The sequence below is a fragment of the Triturus cristatus genome, chromosome 4_1 (assembly GCF_964204655.1).
Source record: "Triturus cristatus chromosome 4_1, aTriCri1.1, whole genome shotgun sequence".
Taxonomy (NCBI): domain Eukaryota; kingdom Metazoa; phylum Chordata; class Amphibia; order Caudata; family Salamandridae; genus Triturus; species Triturus cristatus.
Genome location: NC_140585.1, coordinates 821090169 through 821109432, shown reverse-complemented (window position 1 = coordinate 821109432; position 19264 = coordinate 821090169). Strand labels below are relative to the sequence as shown.

Below are 19264 nucleotides of genomic sequence, written 5' to 3'. Positions count from 1 at the left end.
TACACGAGGCCCGGCCTGATTAGAAACCAAGATCAGCCCATGTAAAAATAGAGGTACACGAGGCCCAGCCTGATTAGAAACCAAGATCAGCCACTGCAAACATGGAGGTACACGAGGCCCGGCCTGATTAGAAACAAAGATCAGCTACTGCAAACATGGAGGTACACGAGGCCCAGCCTGATTAGAAACCAAGATCAGCCACTGCAAACATGGAGGTACACGAGGCCCGGCCTGATTAGAAACAAAGATCAGCCACTGCAAACATGGAGGTACACGAGGCCCGGCCTGATTAGAAACCAAGATCAGCCCTAGCAAAAATGGAGGTACACGAGGCCCAGCCCGATTAGAAAACAAGATCAGCCCAAGCAAAAATGGAGGTACACAAGGCCCAGCCTGATTAGAAACCAAGATCAGCCCAAGCAAAAATGGAGGTACACGAGGCCCAGCCCGATTAGAAAACAAGATCAGCCCAAGCAAAAATGGAGGTACACGAGGCCCAGCCTGATTAGAAACCAAGATCAGCCCAAGCAAAAATGGAGGTACACGAGGCCCAGCCTGATTAGAAACCAACATCAGCGCCTGCAGTCATGGAGGTACACGAGGCATGGCCTGATTAGAAACCAAGATCAGCCCTGGCAGGGCTTGGGGGGTGCAGGGGGTGATCTTATATAAAGGGATTGCTAGAGCAGACCGTTTTTTATGACCTAGAAGAAAGACAATACAATAAGCAGTGCAGAGTGAGAGACATGTTTGGTGTCTGTCTGCAAGTTCAGGCACACCTTTGGTAATTAGGACTCTGAAAAGGAAGAGTCGGATTCGAAGTCATGGATATTATCTGTAAATAGTTAAATAAAAGGTGTGAAACTAATTGATTGGACGAATTTTCCCTCTCTAATTCCTTTTGGAAATTGTTTCTTTCCAGAATATGGGCCTTTGCTGCTGGTCTCTGGGAGCACTGCTACTGTTGCCCTTGGTTTCTGGCTTGGACTTGAGCACCTACCACAACACCGCAGCGGTGGAAGCTTTCCTGCAGAGTGTGGCCAAGGACTACCCCTCCATCACCTACCTGCACAGTATCGGGAAATCCGTGTCAGGTAAGGCTCACCATGACAGTTGTATGGCTTGTTTTAGAGAACTTCCAAGGATCTTCACATTTGGACTAGCTACAATTTTGTTCTTAAAAGTACAGTAGTCAAAAATGTCTTAATTGTCATGTGATCACATCAGTCTTTGATTGCTGTTCTGGGAGCCAGACAGCCACGTGTTAGGTTGGTTTTCCATTTTGTAGCCTAGTTTCTAATGTTTTTTCCGTGCTAGATGTATCACATAATGAACACATTCATTAATGCTATAGGATCACATGCAGCACGTTCTCTGTTACTGGTGCAAGACCAGCTGTCCCAGCATTCAAAATGTGGTCCTCTCCAGGGGCTTAGCTGTCATTGGTGCAGCAGGTGCAGTGTACCGGGGGCCCAGAGCCCTGAGGGGCCCATTAAATCCTCATAATCCATGTATTTTACTGGCTCAACATCAGTCAAAGGGGGGATTTTCCTTGCTTGCACCAGGGCCTGTGGCATCTAAGCTACACTACTGTTCTGTTTGAAAGACCAGGCATGGATAAAGATATTCATGATAACAAAAAGCAACCTGCAAGCTCTCCAGAAAAGCAAAATTGCTGACAAATATTTATTTTCGTTGATTCAGAGATTGACAAATGGGATTATTCAAATATGTTCACGTGAGCTGCAGACACACTATTCATGTTTTCATGCTTTGGGCAATACAAAGTTACTTTAGCATTGTATTGAGTTCTCCAGCTGGACCAAGAGTAGATTTTCGGCACCTCTATTTTGGTTTGTGTTCTGATACTGGTAGTTCAGCTTTTCCCAAGAATTTTACAGCTTGTGCTATATTTTGATGTGAAACTGTAGACACATTTGCTTGAAATCTAACAGGAACCCTAGTGCTTTGGAATGAGATCAATGACGCTCCTGGAGCCGTGGCCGAATAGGACTAGACCCTTTGCCCATATGCTTCCATAGAGCTGCATTAAATGTCTACAGTTTATCATAGTCACAGAAAATCCCACTATCATTGTTCTCAGACAATAGTTTGTTATCAGTTTTGATGATTCAACACTATGTTCAATCGAATTTCCAAACAAGCCCAAAGCTTAAACTGTTCAGCAGCACTAGCACTAGCCTAGGCACCAGACAACCATTCAAATTTGCGGTACAATTAAATGGTAGAGTCCTCTAGCGCATGCACCAAAATCCATCACTAAATAATGTTTCCAACAGTCAGATCTTCACTTTATAGAATCAAAGGAGGATGAGGAAATGGCACCTAGATGATTCTTGAAGCATTATAAGACCCTACAGATGGTTGCAATGGAGCATGAAATGTACTCATCGTCATCTGAACTGGCCTGTATAGCAAGAAATGGGCCTCTTCGCTGGAACTTTAACCTGCTCTGAAACTAATAAAACAGGTTTGTTTGACAGATGGATCACATTTGGCTAACAAATGATTGTAGAGGAGGCAATTATTTAAGACGTACAAGCTAGGAGTACATTGCGTGTCTACTTGATGGATTCTGCCTCATTGAATCGCTTTGTTATTGAGCACAGGAGTTGAGCAGACTCTGACAACATCAATGTTATGAAATAATATGGTTCTTCTACTCCCTCTTCCACTCCCTGATACCAGCCTGGATAATGTACTGATGGCTAAGAGATGAGCTCATCTCACTTTAGCACAAGTATTATGGAAAAGGTGGATCAATAAGGTTCCATGTTTGAACACTGATGGCCAGGCTCAGTATCTGATCATCATCACTTCAACAGCATGGCACCATGACAAATGGACCTTCATAATAAAGATTCTATTCTGAAACAAGCCTTCCTGTCTTCTCTACTTGAAAGGGTGGTGGGGTCAGCTGGCATTCACAGATGCTGGCAAACCATGAAATTGAACATTGTTTGGAAACACTTGAGTGAATCTCTAAATTGCAGAGATCTAGTTTCACAACTTTGCAAAAGAGAGCACCTTCGATTGTATGGAAGAGACTTGCATGAGAGACAACCACACTTCCTGCCTAAAACTTTGGCTGTTAAAAGATTGATGTTGATGAAGCCAACAAGAAGTTGATGCTTGCTTCAGAGTCGGTTCTGGGACTAAATAGCTTGTAGAAGCATCACTCTGATATACTTGGCAGAAAAATGTGAACTTTACCACACAAGTGTCAGTCCAACAATTCAATGGAAATGGTGCCTCAACTCACTAGGTTGAACTGCCTAACAACTCCCTTGATTCACCAATAGAAATACCACAAGAGGAGGAGCGCCTAGATAGTTAATTCTTCTCTTCTCATTTTCGTAGCCGTACACAATGGGGGCTGATCCACAGAGGCTCTGTGAATACCAAAAGTAGTAAGTTTAGGATGTTATCCCAGTTTAGTAGTAGTAAAGTTAGGAGTCCTAACTTTACTACTACTAAATGCCTTCTGTGAATACCAAAAGTAGTAAGTTTAGAATTTTATCTCAGATTAGTTCTGTGAATCGGCCCCAATGGTGTGATATGCAGGAACGTTTACATATTGCAGGTGATCGTGTGTATTTATAACAATAAGGATTGTGAATACGTTTGAGGGGGATACTTAGGGGCTTATTTACAAGAGGCCTGCGCCGCTGGAGCATCACGTTGTTAGACGCTTCAGTGGCACAAGTCTCTCAATCATATCTATGAAGCGGCGCAAAACCATCCTGCGTGGCTTTGCATGTCCTCATAGATATGGTTTTATTGCTTTACTCTGCATCAAGGAGGTGTTCCATGGGTGTTTCGGTGGGTGTTCCTACACAACACTCATGGATTTTGACGCTGCCCCAGATTTACATAATCAAGTAATCCTGGGGCAGTACCAAACCCTCACACTTCCCCAGAGCAGGCGTAACGAAGAGAAATGTTTTCATTTCTCCTCGTTTTTTCCTCTTTCCATGTGTGCTGCATTCTAAAGCACACATAGAAAAAGGAAAATACCTCTTAGGATTGTTTGTGTGCAAGAAGGTGCCCCTTCCTGCACAAAAACAATACTACCAAAAACGCAGAGACCCTTGCACCATGGTATAAGGGTGCCTGCGTTGGCACTTGGTACCAAATTGTGCACCAGCTGAAAGGACAGAAATGCACCATATTTCGGTGCATTGCTGCCCTTTCAAATTGTCGCAGGGCAGCACAGCACAGCAAAACGACTTGTGGCACTGCCCTATGCCAGTTTTACATAAACGAGTCCCTTAATACTGAACCACATTGTAAGGAAATTGGAAAAACCATATCCGACTTAGGATCATACAGATTTTTTTCCCCTGATGAAGTCCCATGTGGGGACGAAACGCGTTGGCTGGGCTGTTGCTGTCTGTTTTTAATGAAGATAAAGAGTAAAGATATAAATCTCTTTTTGACCCACGGCATCAGAGCCTCATTTGTGATTGTCACTTGAACATGGACATTCCTTGGAGAATATGAATTTTGGGACTATTTGTTATGTTTGAATACATATTTATTTATTCTTAATATAGAGAATAATTAACTATCTAGGTGCTCCCCTTCTTGTGGTATTTACGCTTGTACCAAACCTCCATATAAATGATTCTCTGATGTGTGGCTCTTCAACCTCCTCTGCTCGTGAAACACTCATGAGCTGTTTCTGTGCATCTCTCAGTTTTGTGTCTCCTCCTCAAAGTGGTCAAGAGTTTGTATGAACTCCTTTGTAGAATTAAGTTCCAGTTGACCAGTAACAATTTCTTTCTACTGTATCCAATTGCAAGCATATTGGTTTTGGACATCTACTCTGCTGATGGGGAGAAATTCACATCTTTAAACCGTCCGTTGCTATTTAAATAGTGCCTTTTGGCTTGAATAGGGTTTTTTTTCTAAAGCTATGGATTTTCCCTTGTACTCCTCAGCACATATGTAGTGCAGCAAAATCTATCTAAAATCGGGCATATGACAACAAAATCAAAATAACCCTGGCTGCTTTTGAGAAGCAGATTATCTTCTACAGGTCCTGTATGTTTTGAATATAAATCCATTTTCATTTATCCCTACAAGGGACCACCTCTGTATTTCTATACATGCACTTTCTTTGGAGAATTGCCAGTTATTGTTGTTCTTGATTGATTTGCATTGGGAGGCAGGGGGTGTGCCTGCCGGTATAAAAGACAACAGCACTGAAGGTCTTAAGTAAGGAGAATATACCAGTGAAAAAACCTTTCAGTGGGTAAACTATAGTGACAGAAATACTACTGGTGGAATCTCAGTGTCAAGCTCCCAGTTTATCCTCTGACTGTCCCTGGTACCAGGGCTGTTAAACCCTGCTGCCCCTGTGCTCTTTACCTGTGTCCCGCTCTTATGCACAGATGGAGCAGGAAGGGCTTTCAGTTTCAGTTTGTAAATGCTCTCTTTGCCTGTAGCCCTCAGGATCCACGTCACTGTTCCCTGTAGGCCTGCTACACCAATGCACTTGTTACCTTTCTCTAAATCTACTAGCCTATGAATACTGACAGTGAGCCGCACTGAAGGAGTCTGTACTGCATGCGAGCATTTCTGGGTTTATAACTTGCCTCAGCACTTTAGGACTGGTGAAGTTACTTTAAGGCCCCTTCCAGACAATTACAATTCAGAAAAGGCGTTATTTCTAAAATAATAGCTCTACATGCACATAACTGCCTTGCTCTGCACATACTAAAGTGTAACAGATATGGCCTTAAAATCTAACACATAGGGACGCTGTGAACATGAGACTATCACACATATGCAAACTGAAAACGTGGTATCTGTGGTCAATGTATAGGTTAACATACATTTTCCACTTGTGGATTGTATATTAGCTTTTTTAATTCAGCTTTAGAAATTTGTAGGAAAACAATTTTAAATTCCTTTACATTTGTAATTGAAAATATAACTCAGTGGTGAAAGTAGACTTTTTGCTAAATGTAGTGTAAATGCAGTTTTAAAAAAGTATACTTTGTTGTGCCTGAGAGCTGAGTGGATGCCTGACCTTGTAGAGGGCAGTGCAGCTGCTTCTGGGAGTAAAAAATCTGAAGCACTAAAAACATTGACCACTTAGCATGGATGAGACATCAGGGAAGGGGCAGTAACGTATGTAAACACAAATGACTGCCTTAACAGTCTTTCCTTTAAAAGAGAGATTGCAAATAGGGGTTACTGGAACTGAAAACCACTGACTCCTATAGCCCCCTTATTCATTTGCCTGTGCCTATAACAAGAGTGATACCGGCTCCTCTAAAGGTAGAGGGGAGGTTGCATTTCATTAGGGATGTATCCAAAAGAGAATACCATGATTGGTTGTATGGAACTCTCTGTTATTTGGCTTGTGTGCATGATAAGAATACAACCTTATCACCTTCTCAGAACATTCCTGGAGGTGGAAGAGCATCTAGAAGAATAAGACAAGAAGGCTCCTGACTCCTGTCGGGCATAGGTCTTCCCGCTCTCCAAGGCACATCTGCTCATTTGGATTGCCTCCTGTTGCTGCTACATGGACACAAAGAGTAGAATGGCTCCCTGCAACGAAGATGATCCAGATAATCAGTTGTGATTGGACCTTGAAAGATCTCTTACTGGAGAGGGACCTGATGCCAAGTAGCTTGGCCCGAGAAACTGAGGGCTGCAGAGGAGAGCATGTATGACCTTCCCAGCATGAAAAACATTTTGGGAGTTTGTCATTTTCCTTTACCTCTGGGGCACCAAGACAAAGTGCTGAGGTTACCCAGGAAAGGGCATACTGAACAGTTCAAGGTTTATCCCACTCTGACCTATTTACTGTGTAGAAAAAGGCTTTAGTTGGATCAAGCAGCGAAGGTGTCCATCCTCAGAGAGCCCTAAACTTTTGAGAACCAAAACAGTGACTAACTTTGACAGTAAAAACGTTGCATCAAAAATACATAGTGGTAAAGCATTCTTAGAGGCTGCACAGTCCAGCCTTGTACTGTCCAGCGCTTTGGGTGCCAATATTGAAAGCTTCAATCTAACTTCAAAGGACCCTCACTAGCTTCTGCATTGTCACACCAGAGGATTTTACAGCCAGAAATGTTCAAAGTCCCGTGGAAAGAACACTGACCAGTGTGACTTATCAGGCCCCTTTCCATTGAATTTGGTCGGAAATCAGGTGTTTGTCCTGTTTTGCTACAAACATCGACATTTAGTGACCCTGAAACATATATTCTTTAGATAATTATCTGCTGCTTGCCATCGCTAGCAGGGTATAAGAAATTGCTTCTGCCCCATTTAATTCCCCTAGATTGTTTTGTGTTTTTAGACTATCTGGTTTATGGACTTCTGCTGCGAGTGAGTCTTCCTACCTGAATCTTACTCACTGTAAGTTCTGTTGAAATGGATTAGGAGTACTAACCTTCAGTTTCTAACTTTTAAGATAAGGTCTCCTGCTTCAAAATTAGGGTAAGAGGCTCTGGGCAGGTTGCACATGTGGACACCCATGTGCGCTTGTACAGGCTGAGTGTTGGGACTAACATCCAGCTTAACCCGGTGTCTGAGCGCATGTAACCTGTCACACAAGGGACCCTCCAGGAATTGATGCTGGACAGTGTAGAACTTGTAATGTGAGTGGACATTCATAATGTAAATCTACAGTACTTCACAGAAGTGTGTAGGGTGCTATATTGTATTGTACAATATTGGCCAAATCTGTACCATAGTACAGTTTTGCCATAATTAGGCCTACATTCTGGCGTGTTGTACCAGTACTTCAGTAAATTAAGATACTGAATGCAGATCTGACCTTAATTTTCACATAACTGCACTTCTTGTGACACTTCAAGGTTTATCATGTCTTCTTTCAATGTTTGTGCCTAGTTATAATAATGGGGACAATTTTGGGGGGGAAAAGAGAAAAACCAAAAAAACGTTTTATAAATAATATATATGGTTTTATGAAATATTCCGGTTCAGTAAATCATTTGGGGACAAGTTTTATGCATGAGCCTCAGTGGCCAGCTACTAAAGTGATATAGGTCATCTTAGAGGTTTTTGCAGTTTTTTCTGTTTTCCCCTCCTCTAGGACCTTACAGTATATAGGGGGTACCTTTCTACTTATTAGTTTATCATGTTTTTCTGACTCAGCTTCTATATAGATTCTGTCCTTTAAAACACCCTGCTGCGGGGCCAAGTGTATTACTCTGCTAGCCAGCTGGAGACTAGCTCGAAGGCCTCTCCACCCAGAAGGGCCATTTGCCAGTAATTAGGCCTGTCCTGGATTAGTAAACGGTGGGGACAGAGTCTGTATGTGCTCATTTATTTTCACATGGTTCCCTACCTGAGAAGACTCAACCCCACAGAAAGAAAGGATGGTAGCCAGACTTCTGGAGCCAGTCACAGGAGGGGATGCCCTTTGAAGTTTTGGGGAAGGGGAAAAGGCAGTAGTGGCAGTTAGAGGCAGGGCTTAGGCTCTCAGAGAAGGTCTTTCAACAGGCCACTTGACAGTATTGTCTTAAAAATTCACAGAATGCTGTGCAGGAAGGCTGGTGAAGGAGAGTGATGATGTGTCACCCTAGGATTCGGCAAAGGGCCTTACCTTTTGGAACTTTCCGCCACTTCTTAGAAAAGTCTTTGGATAACAGTCTGAACCTTGGGAAATTGATGCCGGAAGAATGCCCAGCTGACGTTGGCCGATACTTGACCCCTAATCAAAAATTGACTCATGAACTTCTGATTTCAGTTGCAACCCAAGGACTAGGATGTGTTTCTTCAGGGCTAATGATGCTGTCCCCGCCTTCCACCCTATACTGTCTGGGGCACAGTTGAGACATAGACTTGCTAGATGGTGGGACGTTGGAGGGCTCCCCTAGATCATCGTTAGTCTAGTCCTGCAGGAGCAGGAACTCCACAAGAATGGGGCCCTGGCGTCGGCTGACCCAGGTGTTGTGAAGGTGGCTAAAGGAGACCGTGGGAGCTGGTGGTGCAGATTAGAAGGGCACTCTGCCTTGATGAACTGGGGGTGTTACTAAGAAACACCTCGGGCCGGGAAAAGGGTCAGGCATCCAGACAGGAGACAGGTCCGGTGTCAGGAGGGACAGCAGTAATAATCAGTCTCCACGAGAATTGCAAAATGTCAGAAGGCCTGAAATACATTTTCCCAGTGGCTAGAGCTGGGCACTAGTGATAAAATGCAACTTTTTGTCCTCATGGGAAATGGCACAACACCGCCAGAGGAAACAATGGGGGAGAAGTCTACTCCCCAACACCCACTTGCTCCTCGATCTTGTGAACGCCCTAGGGAGGGCCAATGTCCCTGGGAAAGGAGATTACCATGGAGGACATATATTGCCCCCCCCCCAGATGCTGTGGAATTGGACCTGGTGATTTTCATGTCCCCAGGAACTGACGTGGAAGACAAGTGGGTGAGAAAATAAGCAAAGACAAAAAGAGCTCCACCACGCTGCCTATAGGGGGTCCCTCAACCTCCCACGGGGATAGAAGCTAGAGGAGACTGTGGTGTCTAGGTTCTTGTGATATTGTGAACCTGCTTTTTCTAAATGTCAAGTTTTACCATTAATATCTGTTTCTCTACAACACGCTTTTACCATTTAAACAGTTTATGCTTCCCATGTACGCCGATACAGACACCACCGATTCACTACTGCGAACTGACCTTACCAATGCTCAAATCCCATCAGTAGGGGAATGGAAAACTGTATAATGCATCACAGCACTATCCATGTGAGTCTATGACTGCCAGAGATGCAGAATATAAGATGCCGCAAAAATGCTATTAAAATAACTCTGAACGACAGAAAAGTATTGGGCCAGTTTTAGGTGTTGCTGCTTCCATGTTGTCGAGATTGATTTGCAACCCTTACAAAGTAACAAGGGTTACACTTTAGAAAGTGTTAGCTGCTGGCGATGTGTAGGGAATTCTAAGAATGGCTCAGCCAATCAGTAGGTTTGGCAGTTGGGCAATGACTACTTTTGTTTGCTTTAATGCGAACTAGGTACCTCAGTTAATTGAAAATGCGAAGAAGAAACATAGCTTAGATGGGGCAGTGGGTGGTCGCGTGTTGGAGGATTAGAGGGGGAACATGGATGCTAATTGCCTTTTTGCACAAGCAAAGGGGCGTTAGCAGCTGCTAGTCATTCTTTCCATCGCTGTGCGCTCTCACCTTTGAATCGTGCCATTATTGCGAGGCTTGCATTGTTAGTCACCAGTAACCACAACAAACGACAACAATAGTTATTTGACATGCTGCAGGCCTGAAATTCTGGAAAAGACTATCTCCTTTTCACAAAAGACCTTACAGTATTCCTCTTTGAAAACAATGAAGCTTGAATGCGCTGCTCAGTGCAAATTCACGGATGCCCTGAGGGCAGCACATTTTTTCCTTATAGGGCGCACTTTTCCTGTTTGCAACCGGTGTACCTGCTTTAGGGTGTGCAATGGCCCAAACAAAAAAAACGCATCCTATCTGTAATAGGTCCCCAAGTGTGCTAATAATTACTACACTTTAAAGTACTCTTGCAATCCTAAAACGTTCTGACTAATGTTAAAAACCCAATGTGCTTCAATGTGTACCATTTATGGTTAATTCTCAGCTAATTCTGTGAACAAAGCATCAAATTCCCCGAACCCTGATCTTCAGATCACGAGGTTTGATCAATGTCGCTGCGCTAACCTGCTTCGAAATGCACTCTTGTAACCATGTTTTCCAGAAGCTCCTTGCTGGAGAATTTCCAAATGCCCGTATTGGTACGTTATGCTATATAATATAAGATTCCTATATAGCACTTAATGCTGCAATTTTTCTCTTTATATGTTCAGAGGCTACTATTAGACAAATGATTGGAACTCGATTTATTAAAATCAGAAGGATGAAATGGGATTTTTCCATGCCTGGATTCAAACTCATACTTTTTCGGTATATAAAAAATGTAAGTAGCTCAATTCACTCAATTAACCATCTTGCGTTTTTTTGAAACATTCTTTTGTACATGCATTTTTTGGTTGGGGCGTGGTGGTGTGTAGATGGTGCTTCCTGGCCCTTACTCATGTCCATGGTGCTTGCTGCTTGTGTGAGTGGTCGACTCCTGCTGATTGGTTCCCATTCTCTGCCAGGTTCCAGGCAAGGCAAACAGATCTGAGTAATTCATGTGAATTATATGAATGAAATCATAAGAAATTTCATAAGTTGGGCAAACACAGTACTAGAAAAAAAGAGCCTTTGAATGAAAGATTAATCTTAGAAATAGAAGGCCCCCTGTTAGACTGGAGGGGGGGGGGGTGTAGAATGCTTAAGTGTAATGTTAGTAGATGTGGTTTCATGCCACTTATAATAAAACGAAGGAGGAGACGCCCAACAGTATTAGGGCAAAAATAAAAAGTAAAATGAATTCAGAAGGGCTTTAACCAAACTCCAGAACATAGTGATATCAACTACGCTGTTGTACAGCAGGACAGCATGTTGAATTGTGACTTTGTGAGTGAAATGCAGGCACGTCGCCTGTAGCAAGGGCGGGCCTGGCAAACCTTATTATCTGCTGCCAAATCCCACGTTTCTACGTAAAGTAGGTAGACTGGGTGATTCTCTTTTAAAGGAGGCGGTCTTCGTGCGCGGCGCAGCTAACGGTACTACACCGCACACGCAAGCCCTCGTCCTTCCATTGCTGCTAAAACGACTAAACAAGTTCCGCTAATTGTAGCAGCAGCTGGTATTTGCAGAGCTTGAATTCCCTCGTGAAATTTAGCTGCCATATGTTAAAACAATTATTTATTTCCGTGGATGATAGGTTTCTCGAAGGGCTGGAGCATAACGCGCGAGGAGACAGGAAACAAGGCTACAATGCACGCATAAGCGAAGGAGCTGGGACGTTCATAACCACAGTACTGAAACCCTCAAGCTGAAAGGCCGTCAGAGACCCTGCCGGATAGAAGGGCAAACATTGCCGTCAGTGGGAGCCTTTATCCTGCGGAGATGCGTGTAGCAGTTGTCAGAATTCTCAATAAAAACACAAGTTTCCCCATGGAAATGAAAACGCGCGAGGAAAGCAGAGCTGTGCTGCAGACGCCGCGGATCGGCTGCGTAGCAGGACGCTCCTTGGGGTTGAATAGAAGGATGGTGTGGTGTTCTTAGCAAATCTACTGATGTCCTTGCAGTAGTGGGTTCTGGAATCTTGATTGATTAGAATGTGGGCTACTGAGCTTTGTTTTAAACTTGTGTCAGTTGCCTTGAACTTACTGCTGGATGGGGTCTCTATGTGTACTCTCTCCTGAATAAATCCTCATTTAATACCTACGCCTGTCTATGGCTTCTTCATGGGAGAGGAGTTACTTCCACATTTTGGCGACGATCTACCTACGCGTTTAAAGGCATATGAGACCTCAACAGCGAACTATTTGAAGAAGACTTCGTTCCCTGCTCGACATTCGTAGATTGCGAAGAGATCAGAGCGACTAGTTGTGTAAATCGAACTACTACCACGAATTGATTTGAACAAATACATCGTGAAACGGTAGGATCTTTTCTTTTTACCTGGTTGCTGAGTGGCGTCTCACTTCTCTTCCGCGGGCTTCGGCGGCAGTTGTAATGTGATTCAGGAGCCCACGCCCTCGCTTTCCTCGTAAAGTTCAGACTTAAGGCTTTCCTCTGCGCATGCTTGAGTAGGAAGCGTCCGCTTCGTTGTTATAACACGCAACTGCATCGCTGAGAGCCCCTTATGCGCATGTCTAAGTTTTAAGCTGCTGCCTCGTTGTCGTAACGCGCAACTGCAACACTGAGAACGCGTTATTCCTGCGCATGCTCACTGTCGGTACGAGACTTTCCGTGGCATTCAAGTTGCATTCAAGTTGTTGTTTCACACTGAATCAGCACTGGCGTTGTTGGAGTATGTTATATCAAGCAGGAGTATAGAAGAAAGGCACTTCGTCTATGCATTCTCAATAGAGAGAAAGTCTACAGTCTCTTCCATTCTTCTGTGCACAGTTACTCATCTTGATCACAGCGCTGATGCACACAGCTTTGTATAAAGCACAGTTAACAGAGTTGGATCTGAGTGTTCTGATGGTGCACAGTTTCACATTTTGATTACAGCGCTGATGCACACAGCTCAATATAAAGCACAGTTGAGAGAGTTTGGATACATTTTTGAAGTCTTTGCTACTGCATACATATTTCACGCTGATGTGCACAGCTGATGTGCACAGTTTACTGTTTTATTTCACTGATGCACACAGTTCTCAATAGAAGACTATTTTTTTTATTCTTTTCTGTGTAATTAAATTACTTTGCCTTCTTTACTGTACCTTTTCTGTCAAAATGCAGAATGTCACAGCACCACCGTTTTTCCTCACTACTCCAGGTGATCCACCTCTTTCTTGGCAAAAATGGAAAAAAGTATTTGTGCATTATGCACGAGTCTGCGGCACTTCCTTGAGTGCAGAAAGGAAAACATCTCTTCTCATGCACTGTTTGGGCTCTGAAGGGCAAGAGGTGTTTGAACATCTCCCTGATTTATCCGATAGTGAAGGGGCATCTCTTAATGAGTACGAGATATGCATAAAAAAGCTTGATCTACATTATCTGCCTAAAATTAGCACTGTTCTGGAGCGTTACCATTTTGGTAGGAGAATGCAGAGGGAGGATGAATCGGTGCAACAATACATCACCATTCTACGAAAGTTAGCCTCAACTTGTAATTTTGGCGCAAACTTGGAGGAACGCTTGAGGGATCAGTTCATGTTGGGTTGTGTTCAAGATAAGACTAGGGATGCATTATGGCAAAAAGACAATCCTACACTTCAAGAAGTTATAACGATAGCTAAGAGCCATGAACACTCTAAAGCTTGTGTTGATGTCATTAAGAAGGACTCTTCTGTTGAAAAGAAAGAGAATCCTGATGTGAAGGTGATCACGGATAAGTCGGAGGACAAATCTGTGAAACAAAAGTCAAAAAATACTGTTCCTCAGAAAACAACATTTCAGAAGGGTTTTCAGGGGAAGTGCTTTAGGTGTGGTGACTCAGGTCATTTGGCCAATTTCAAAGACTGTCCTGGATGGAAGACTATTTGTAAGATTTGTAACAAGAGGGGTCATACCTCTAAATGCTGCAGGTCAAACAGAAGCCAAAAGAAAGTCAGTGAGGTTGATCTCTTCGTGGAAAGTGATGATGAAGAAGAGATTGTAGTTTCTCAAATCCTAGGGGAGTCTTCTGATGGTCCTTACGAAGTTGTATTAATCAATGACGCTCCTGTTAATATGCTTTTTGACTCTGGAGCAAAGATAACTCTAATACCAAAAACCTTTTATGACAAGAGCTTGTTGGGGAAGGTGTCTCTTACCAAACCCGACGTTAAACCCAAGGGGTATGGTGGGGTCACGATAGATTTATTAGGATATTTTTGGGGAACTATTGATTTTAAAGGTAGAATCATTCCTGGGAAGATTTATGTTTCCATGAAGGGTGATTCACTTATCAGCTGGTTTCACCAGAGAGATCTTCGTGTCTATCTCGATCCTAATGAGAAACCTTCTGTCTGTTTGAGAGAGTTTGCACCAGTGAGTGTTGTTGATTGTTCTAATCAGGACTGGATCAAGGCCTTTCCTGCTGTTTTCAGGAGTGAGTTGGGTTGTCTGAAAAAGTATGTACATCGTATTTTAGTAAAGAAAAATGTTATACCAAAAGTTGCGAAAGTGAGAAATGTCCCTCTCCTAGTGAGAGACAGCATGAAATGTGAGTTGGACAAACTTTTAGAGAAAGGCATTATTCAAGAAGTTGAAGCAAGTGAATGGGTTTCTCCGGTCGTTATGGCTCGAAAGGCTAATGGTGAGGCCCGGCTATGTGTGGACTTGAGGGAGCTTAATAGGGCGGTGATTGTAGATCACTATCCCTTGCCTAACATCACTGAAATGTTGTCCTCTCTTGAAGGAGCAAGATACTTCTCTTCGCTGGATTTAACCTCGGCTTATCACCAGGTTAAACTTCATGCTTCTTCTCAGGACCTCACTACTTTCGTGACTCCCTTTGGGACCTTTAAATATGTCAGGATGCCTTTTGGACTTGTTTCGGCGGCCTCTGTCTTTCAGAGAGTCATGGAAGGTATTCTGAGGGGTCTCGAAGGGGTTAAGGTGTATCAGGATGATGTTCTTATTTTTGGGGCAGATCTTAATCAACATGATTTAAGATTGAGGCGTGTGCTTGGTCTTTTACAGGAATCTGGACTTACGCTTCGGGCTGAGAAGTGTAAATTCAAAGTTGAGGAAATAGAATATCTTGGTCATTTGGTTTCAGCGACTGGTATCAGACCAAAAAATGCTTTGGTCAAATCCATTCTTGACTTGCGTTCTCCATCAAACAAAGAGGAATTAGTAAAATTTTTGGGGATGGCAGAATACTATCATAAGTTTATTCGGAACTTTGCTACAAAAACTGAAGCTTTGAGGTGTCTTTTGAAGAAGGGTTGCGAATTTGTCTGGTCGCAAGGTTGTGAAGAAGAATTTGTTGGCATAAAAAGGGATCTTAGTAATGCCCCGTCTCTCAGTAGTTTTGATCCGACAAAAAGTTCCTATATTATGACTGATGCAAGTTCAACTGGGCTGGGGGCTGTACTATTACAGAATGTTGATGGGGAAGAAAAGACAATCTTGTTTATCTCTAGACCTTTGAGGGGTGCAGAAAGTCATTATTCTGTTGTGGAGAAAGAGGCTCTTGGTGTATTCTGGGCTATTCGTAAGCTAAGGAAATTTTTGTGGGGCAAGGAATTCAGGGTTATGTCTGATCACAAGCCTCTGAAAGAAATTTTTACTAGGAAGGGCATTGACTTTGTCTCTCATCGGATTCGTAAATGGGTGGTAGCTCTTCAGGAATTTGAGTTTGATGTTTCCTATTTGCCTGGTGCGAATAATGTTGTTGCTGATTGTCTTTCGAGACTTGGGTCAGTTAGTGATGATGATGTTAATGATGTAGAGTGGTTTGGTGGTGAGTGTTTTGAGGAAGAGGTTAATGTGTGTTTGATTACTGAAGGAATAATCTCTGAGAGTGAGTGGAGGCAATGTCTTGTGGGTGATGAGGTTTTGCAGAGGGTCATCACCATGGTGAAAAATGGTTGGTGTGAAAAGAAAGATTGTAGCGAGGAACTGAAAGGTTTTTGGAATGTGAAAGAAGAATTGGCTCTGGTAGAGGGACTTTTGTTCCGTGGAAGCAAGCTTGTTCCTGCGACCTTACTAAGAAGTAAATTGGTCGATAATGCTCATGCGTCTCATATGGGTATTGCCAAGACCAAAGAAAGAATTAGGGAAGCTTACTGGTGGCCAGCGATGGATGTTTTTGTGGAAAGGATTGTACGAGATTGTGTAAAGTGTGCGGATTGTGACAAATTGCTTAAATGCAGAACGCAACCTATGGTTGTCAGGGAGCAAGCTGTCAGTCCTTGGTCAGACATCTCGATAGACATCTTAGGACCAGTAAGGTTTAGTTCTCAAGATAAATATGTCATTGTCTGCATGGATCTCTTTTCTCGGTGGCCAGTGATCAAGGTGGTCAGTTCGGTTGAGGCAGGTGTTGTAATTGAATTCTTAGATGAGATTTTTGAAAGTGAGGGATTTCCACAAACGATGCTGTCTGACAATGGTGTACAATTCACATCAGGAATGATGCAAGAGTTTTTGGCTTCAAGAGGAATTAAGCATAAGAGGTCTGCTTTATATCACCCTCAATGCAATGGCGTGGTAGAGAGATTTATCAAAGTATTGAAGGAATCTATGCAACAAGCAAGGTCAGCTGGTGAAAATTGGGAGATTGCTTTAAGGAAAAAGGTCAGGGAGTATAGGTTCACTCCTCATTCTTCCACTGGGGTGGCTCCTTTTCGTTTGTTTAAGGGTAGGATGGCAAACACCGAAGCTGTTCCATGGTGGGTGTGTGATAAAAGATCCTTGGTGTGTGATAATGTGGGAAGCACAGATGGTTGGAGAGAAAGAGAGAAAAGGAAAATGGATGAACGGAAAGTTCGGTATGATGAGAGAAGAGCTGTGAAGAGTACTGTTGTTGGTCTTGGTGATTGGGTTAAGGTCAAATCTCCTAGGAGAACAGGAGGTATCTCCAAGTTCAGCAAGCCTTTCCAGGTCATCAAGGTGTTTAAGAATGCAATTAAAACAAGTGATCACAAAATTTGGAACCTGAGTAGGATTGCAAAACTTCATCCTGGTACCTCTTTTGATAGTACTATTGTGCCCCCAACACAGTCTGGTTCTAATGAAAGATCAACCAGACCTGTTCGTGTGAAACGTGTTCCTCTGAGATTACAAGATTGTCTTCCTTAGTGATGTTATGGCCTTGTTGTTTTTGTTTTGTTTTTTTTATCGTAGTTTTCTGTGTTTTGTTTTCTCTGCTATGGTTTCGAATCTTTAATTTGTGAAAGGGGGAGGTGATGTGGTGTTCTTAGCAAATCTACTGATGTCCTTGCAGTAGTGGGTTCTGGAATCTTGATTGATTAGAATGTGGGCTACTGAGCTTTGTTTTAAACTTGTGTCAGTTGCCTTGAACTTACTGCTGGATGGGGTCTCTATGTGTACTCTCTCCTGAATAAATCCTCATTTAATACCTACACCTGTCTATGGCTTCTTCATGGGAGAGGAGTTACTTCCACAGATGGGTCATCAGATATCCAGCTTAACGAACAGCCCTGATAGAAAACACGCGATTTTCATGTAGACACCTATAGACCCTGCCCTCTTCCTCCAAGGCTTGATGGTCAGACGCGCTCCTTCCACTCCCTGGGTAGGCTCCGGGAGGCTGGCAAGAACACATTTTACAGGGCTGAGAAAGAAAAGACTACTGTTGAGCATTAAGTCCCCTCTCCAGGCGCGCCCTGCAGATAACAAGGGTTCCATGTGACGTCATCTGGGGGCGCCGGCTGGGTCTACAGAATATAAGGCATCACGAGACAAAGGATTGGCCTCTTTTTCCTCCACTGGGCACCAGATTCCATCCTACCACATTCTCACACCCACCTATCCACTGCTGGATGAAGGCGGAATTGGAGGAATTTCTTACAGCAGAAAAGGGAGGTGTGTGTATTTGTGTGGGCACTGGACAGGCAGGAAGGGGAACTGACCTGCTGGTGGTCCTGGACCTTACTGCCCCACCCCGGGATGCCTGGAGTTGAACATTTTGGGGGATTTGCTGGTTACATTTCTTTTCTTTTCATTGGTTGTGCTGCAGCTGGTTTTAGTTTTTGGTTTCCCCTTCATAAGATTCAACGCACTCAACAAAGTACAGCGGGGAATCATCTACCTGTGATGTACACATGGGCCCGGTAGGGACAGAGCGGTATGTGGTGCCCTGGTGTATGTGTAGGCATAGAACGGTGGGTATTGCCTGCCCATCCCTCTGAGAGATTAGGGGAAGTTCCTACTAAGGTATATATGCCCCAGATGTCCTTGGTGGAGGGCGTGGGTGATGGATAAGGGAAGGGGCCTTCTGGCACTTTCCATCCTGAAGTGTTCAGCTGTGATGGAAGATGGAGACATCTCTATACTGCACAATCTTTGAACGGTTTTGCTGAACTTATGTCGTGCATTCTCATAACAATAATGTATGTCAATAATGTATGTCTTTGCTGATCTTACGTCCTGTATTCTCATAACAATGTCTGATTAAGTCCTGTATTCACATAACAATGTCTGCTTAACTATGGCTATCGTTTCACAATGATACTATGTGAATAAAAGAATTCGCCCTTGGTTAACCCACATTAGTTGCATTTGTCTCTCTTCTTCTCTCCTTGAGAGTTGTTGCAGTAGGGGGGCAGCGAATTGCACGCTGTGAGTGCACTAAAGAGCCCTAGCCACAAGGGTGTGTCGAAGGAGCTTGCAGTTTGTGTGGGGTGGCCTTCTGCTGCTGATTGGTTTCTACGCTTGCCACTTAGGAGAGGCTATGGAAGCATGTCATGGAACTCACGCCAGGTCTCAGGCATGCCAAAGAGGTCTGAACAGGGGTGTAGCTTCAGGGGGGGGGGGTTGTTTGGGGAGTTACACCTCTCCTAGTAAATGTATTTTCACACAACTAGTTGGGACCAGGTGCTTTCAGTCAGGTATGGAGAGGTGTCTGTCAAATTTCAGCCGGAATTGTCCCATACACACAGACAAAAACGCACACACACTCTTGCCCTCTCTGTTCCGAGAGCCCTCCCAAATATTGGTTATTTTACAAAATATTGTGTTTTCTCTTTTAGTGCTCTTAC

General features: G+C 43.5%; 1 protein-coding gene across 2 annotated transcripts in view; it reads left to right on the top strand.

The window, feature by feature from the left end:
- CPM (carboxypeptidase M) overlaps positions 1 to 19264 on the top strand; it is a 283079-nt gene that overhangs the window by 74317 nt on the left and 189498 nt on the right. For both annotated transcript variants that reach the window (XM_085653479.1, XM_085653480.1), the window contains exon 2: positions 923 to 1094. In XM_085653479.1, coding sequence (XP_085509605.1) covers positions 923 to 1094 — 172 coding nt within the window. The remainder of the gene's footprint in view (positions 1 to 922; positions 1095 to 19264) is intronic.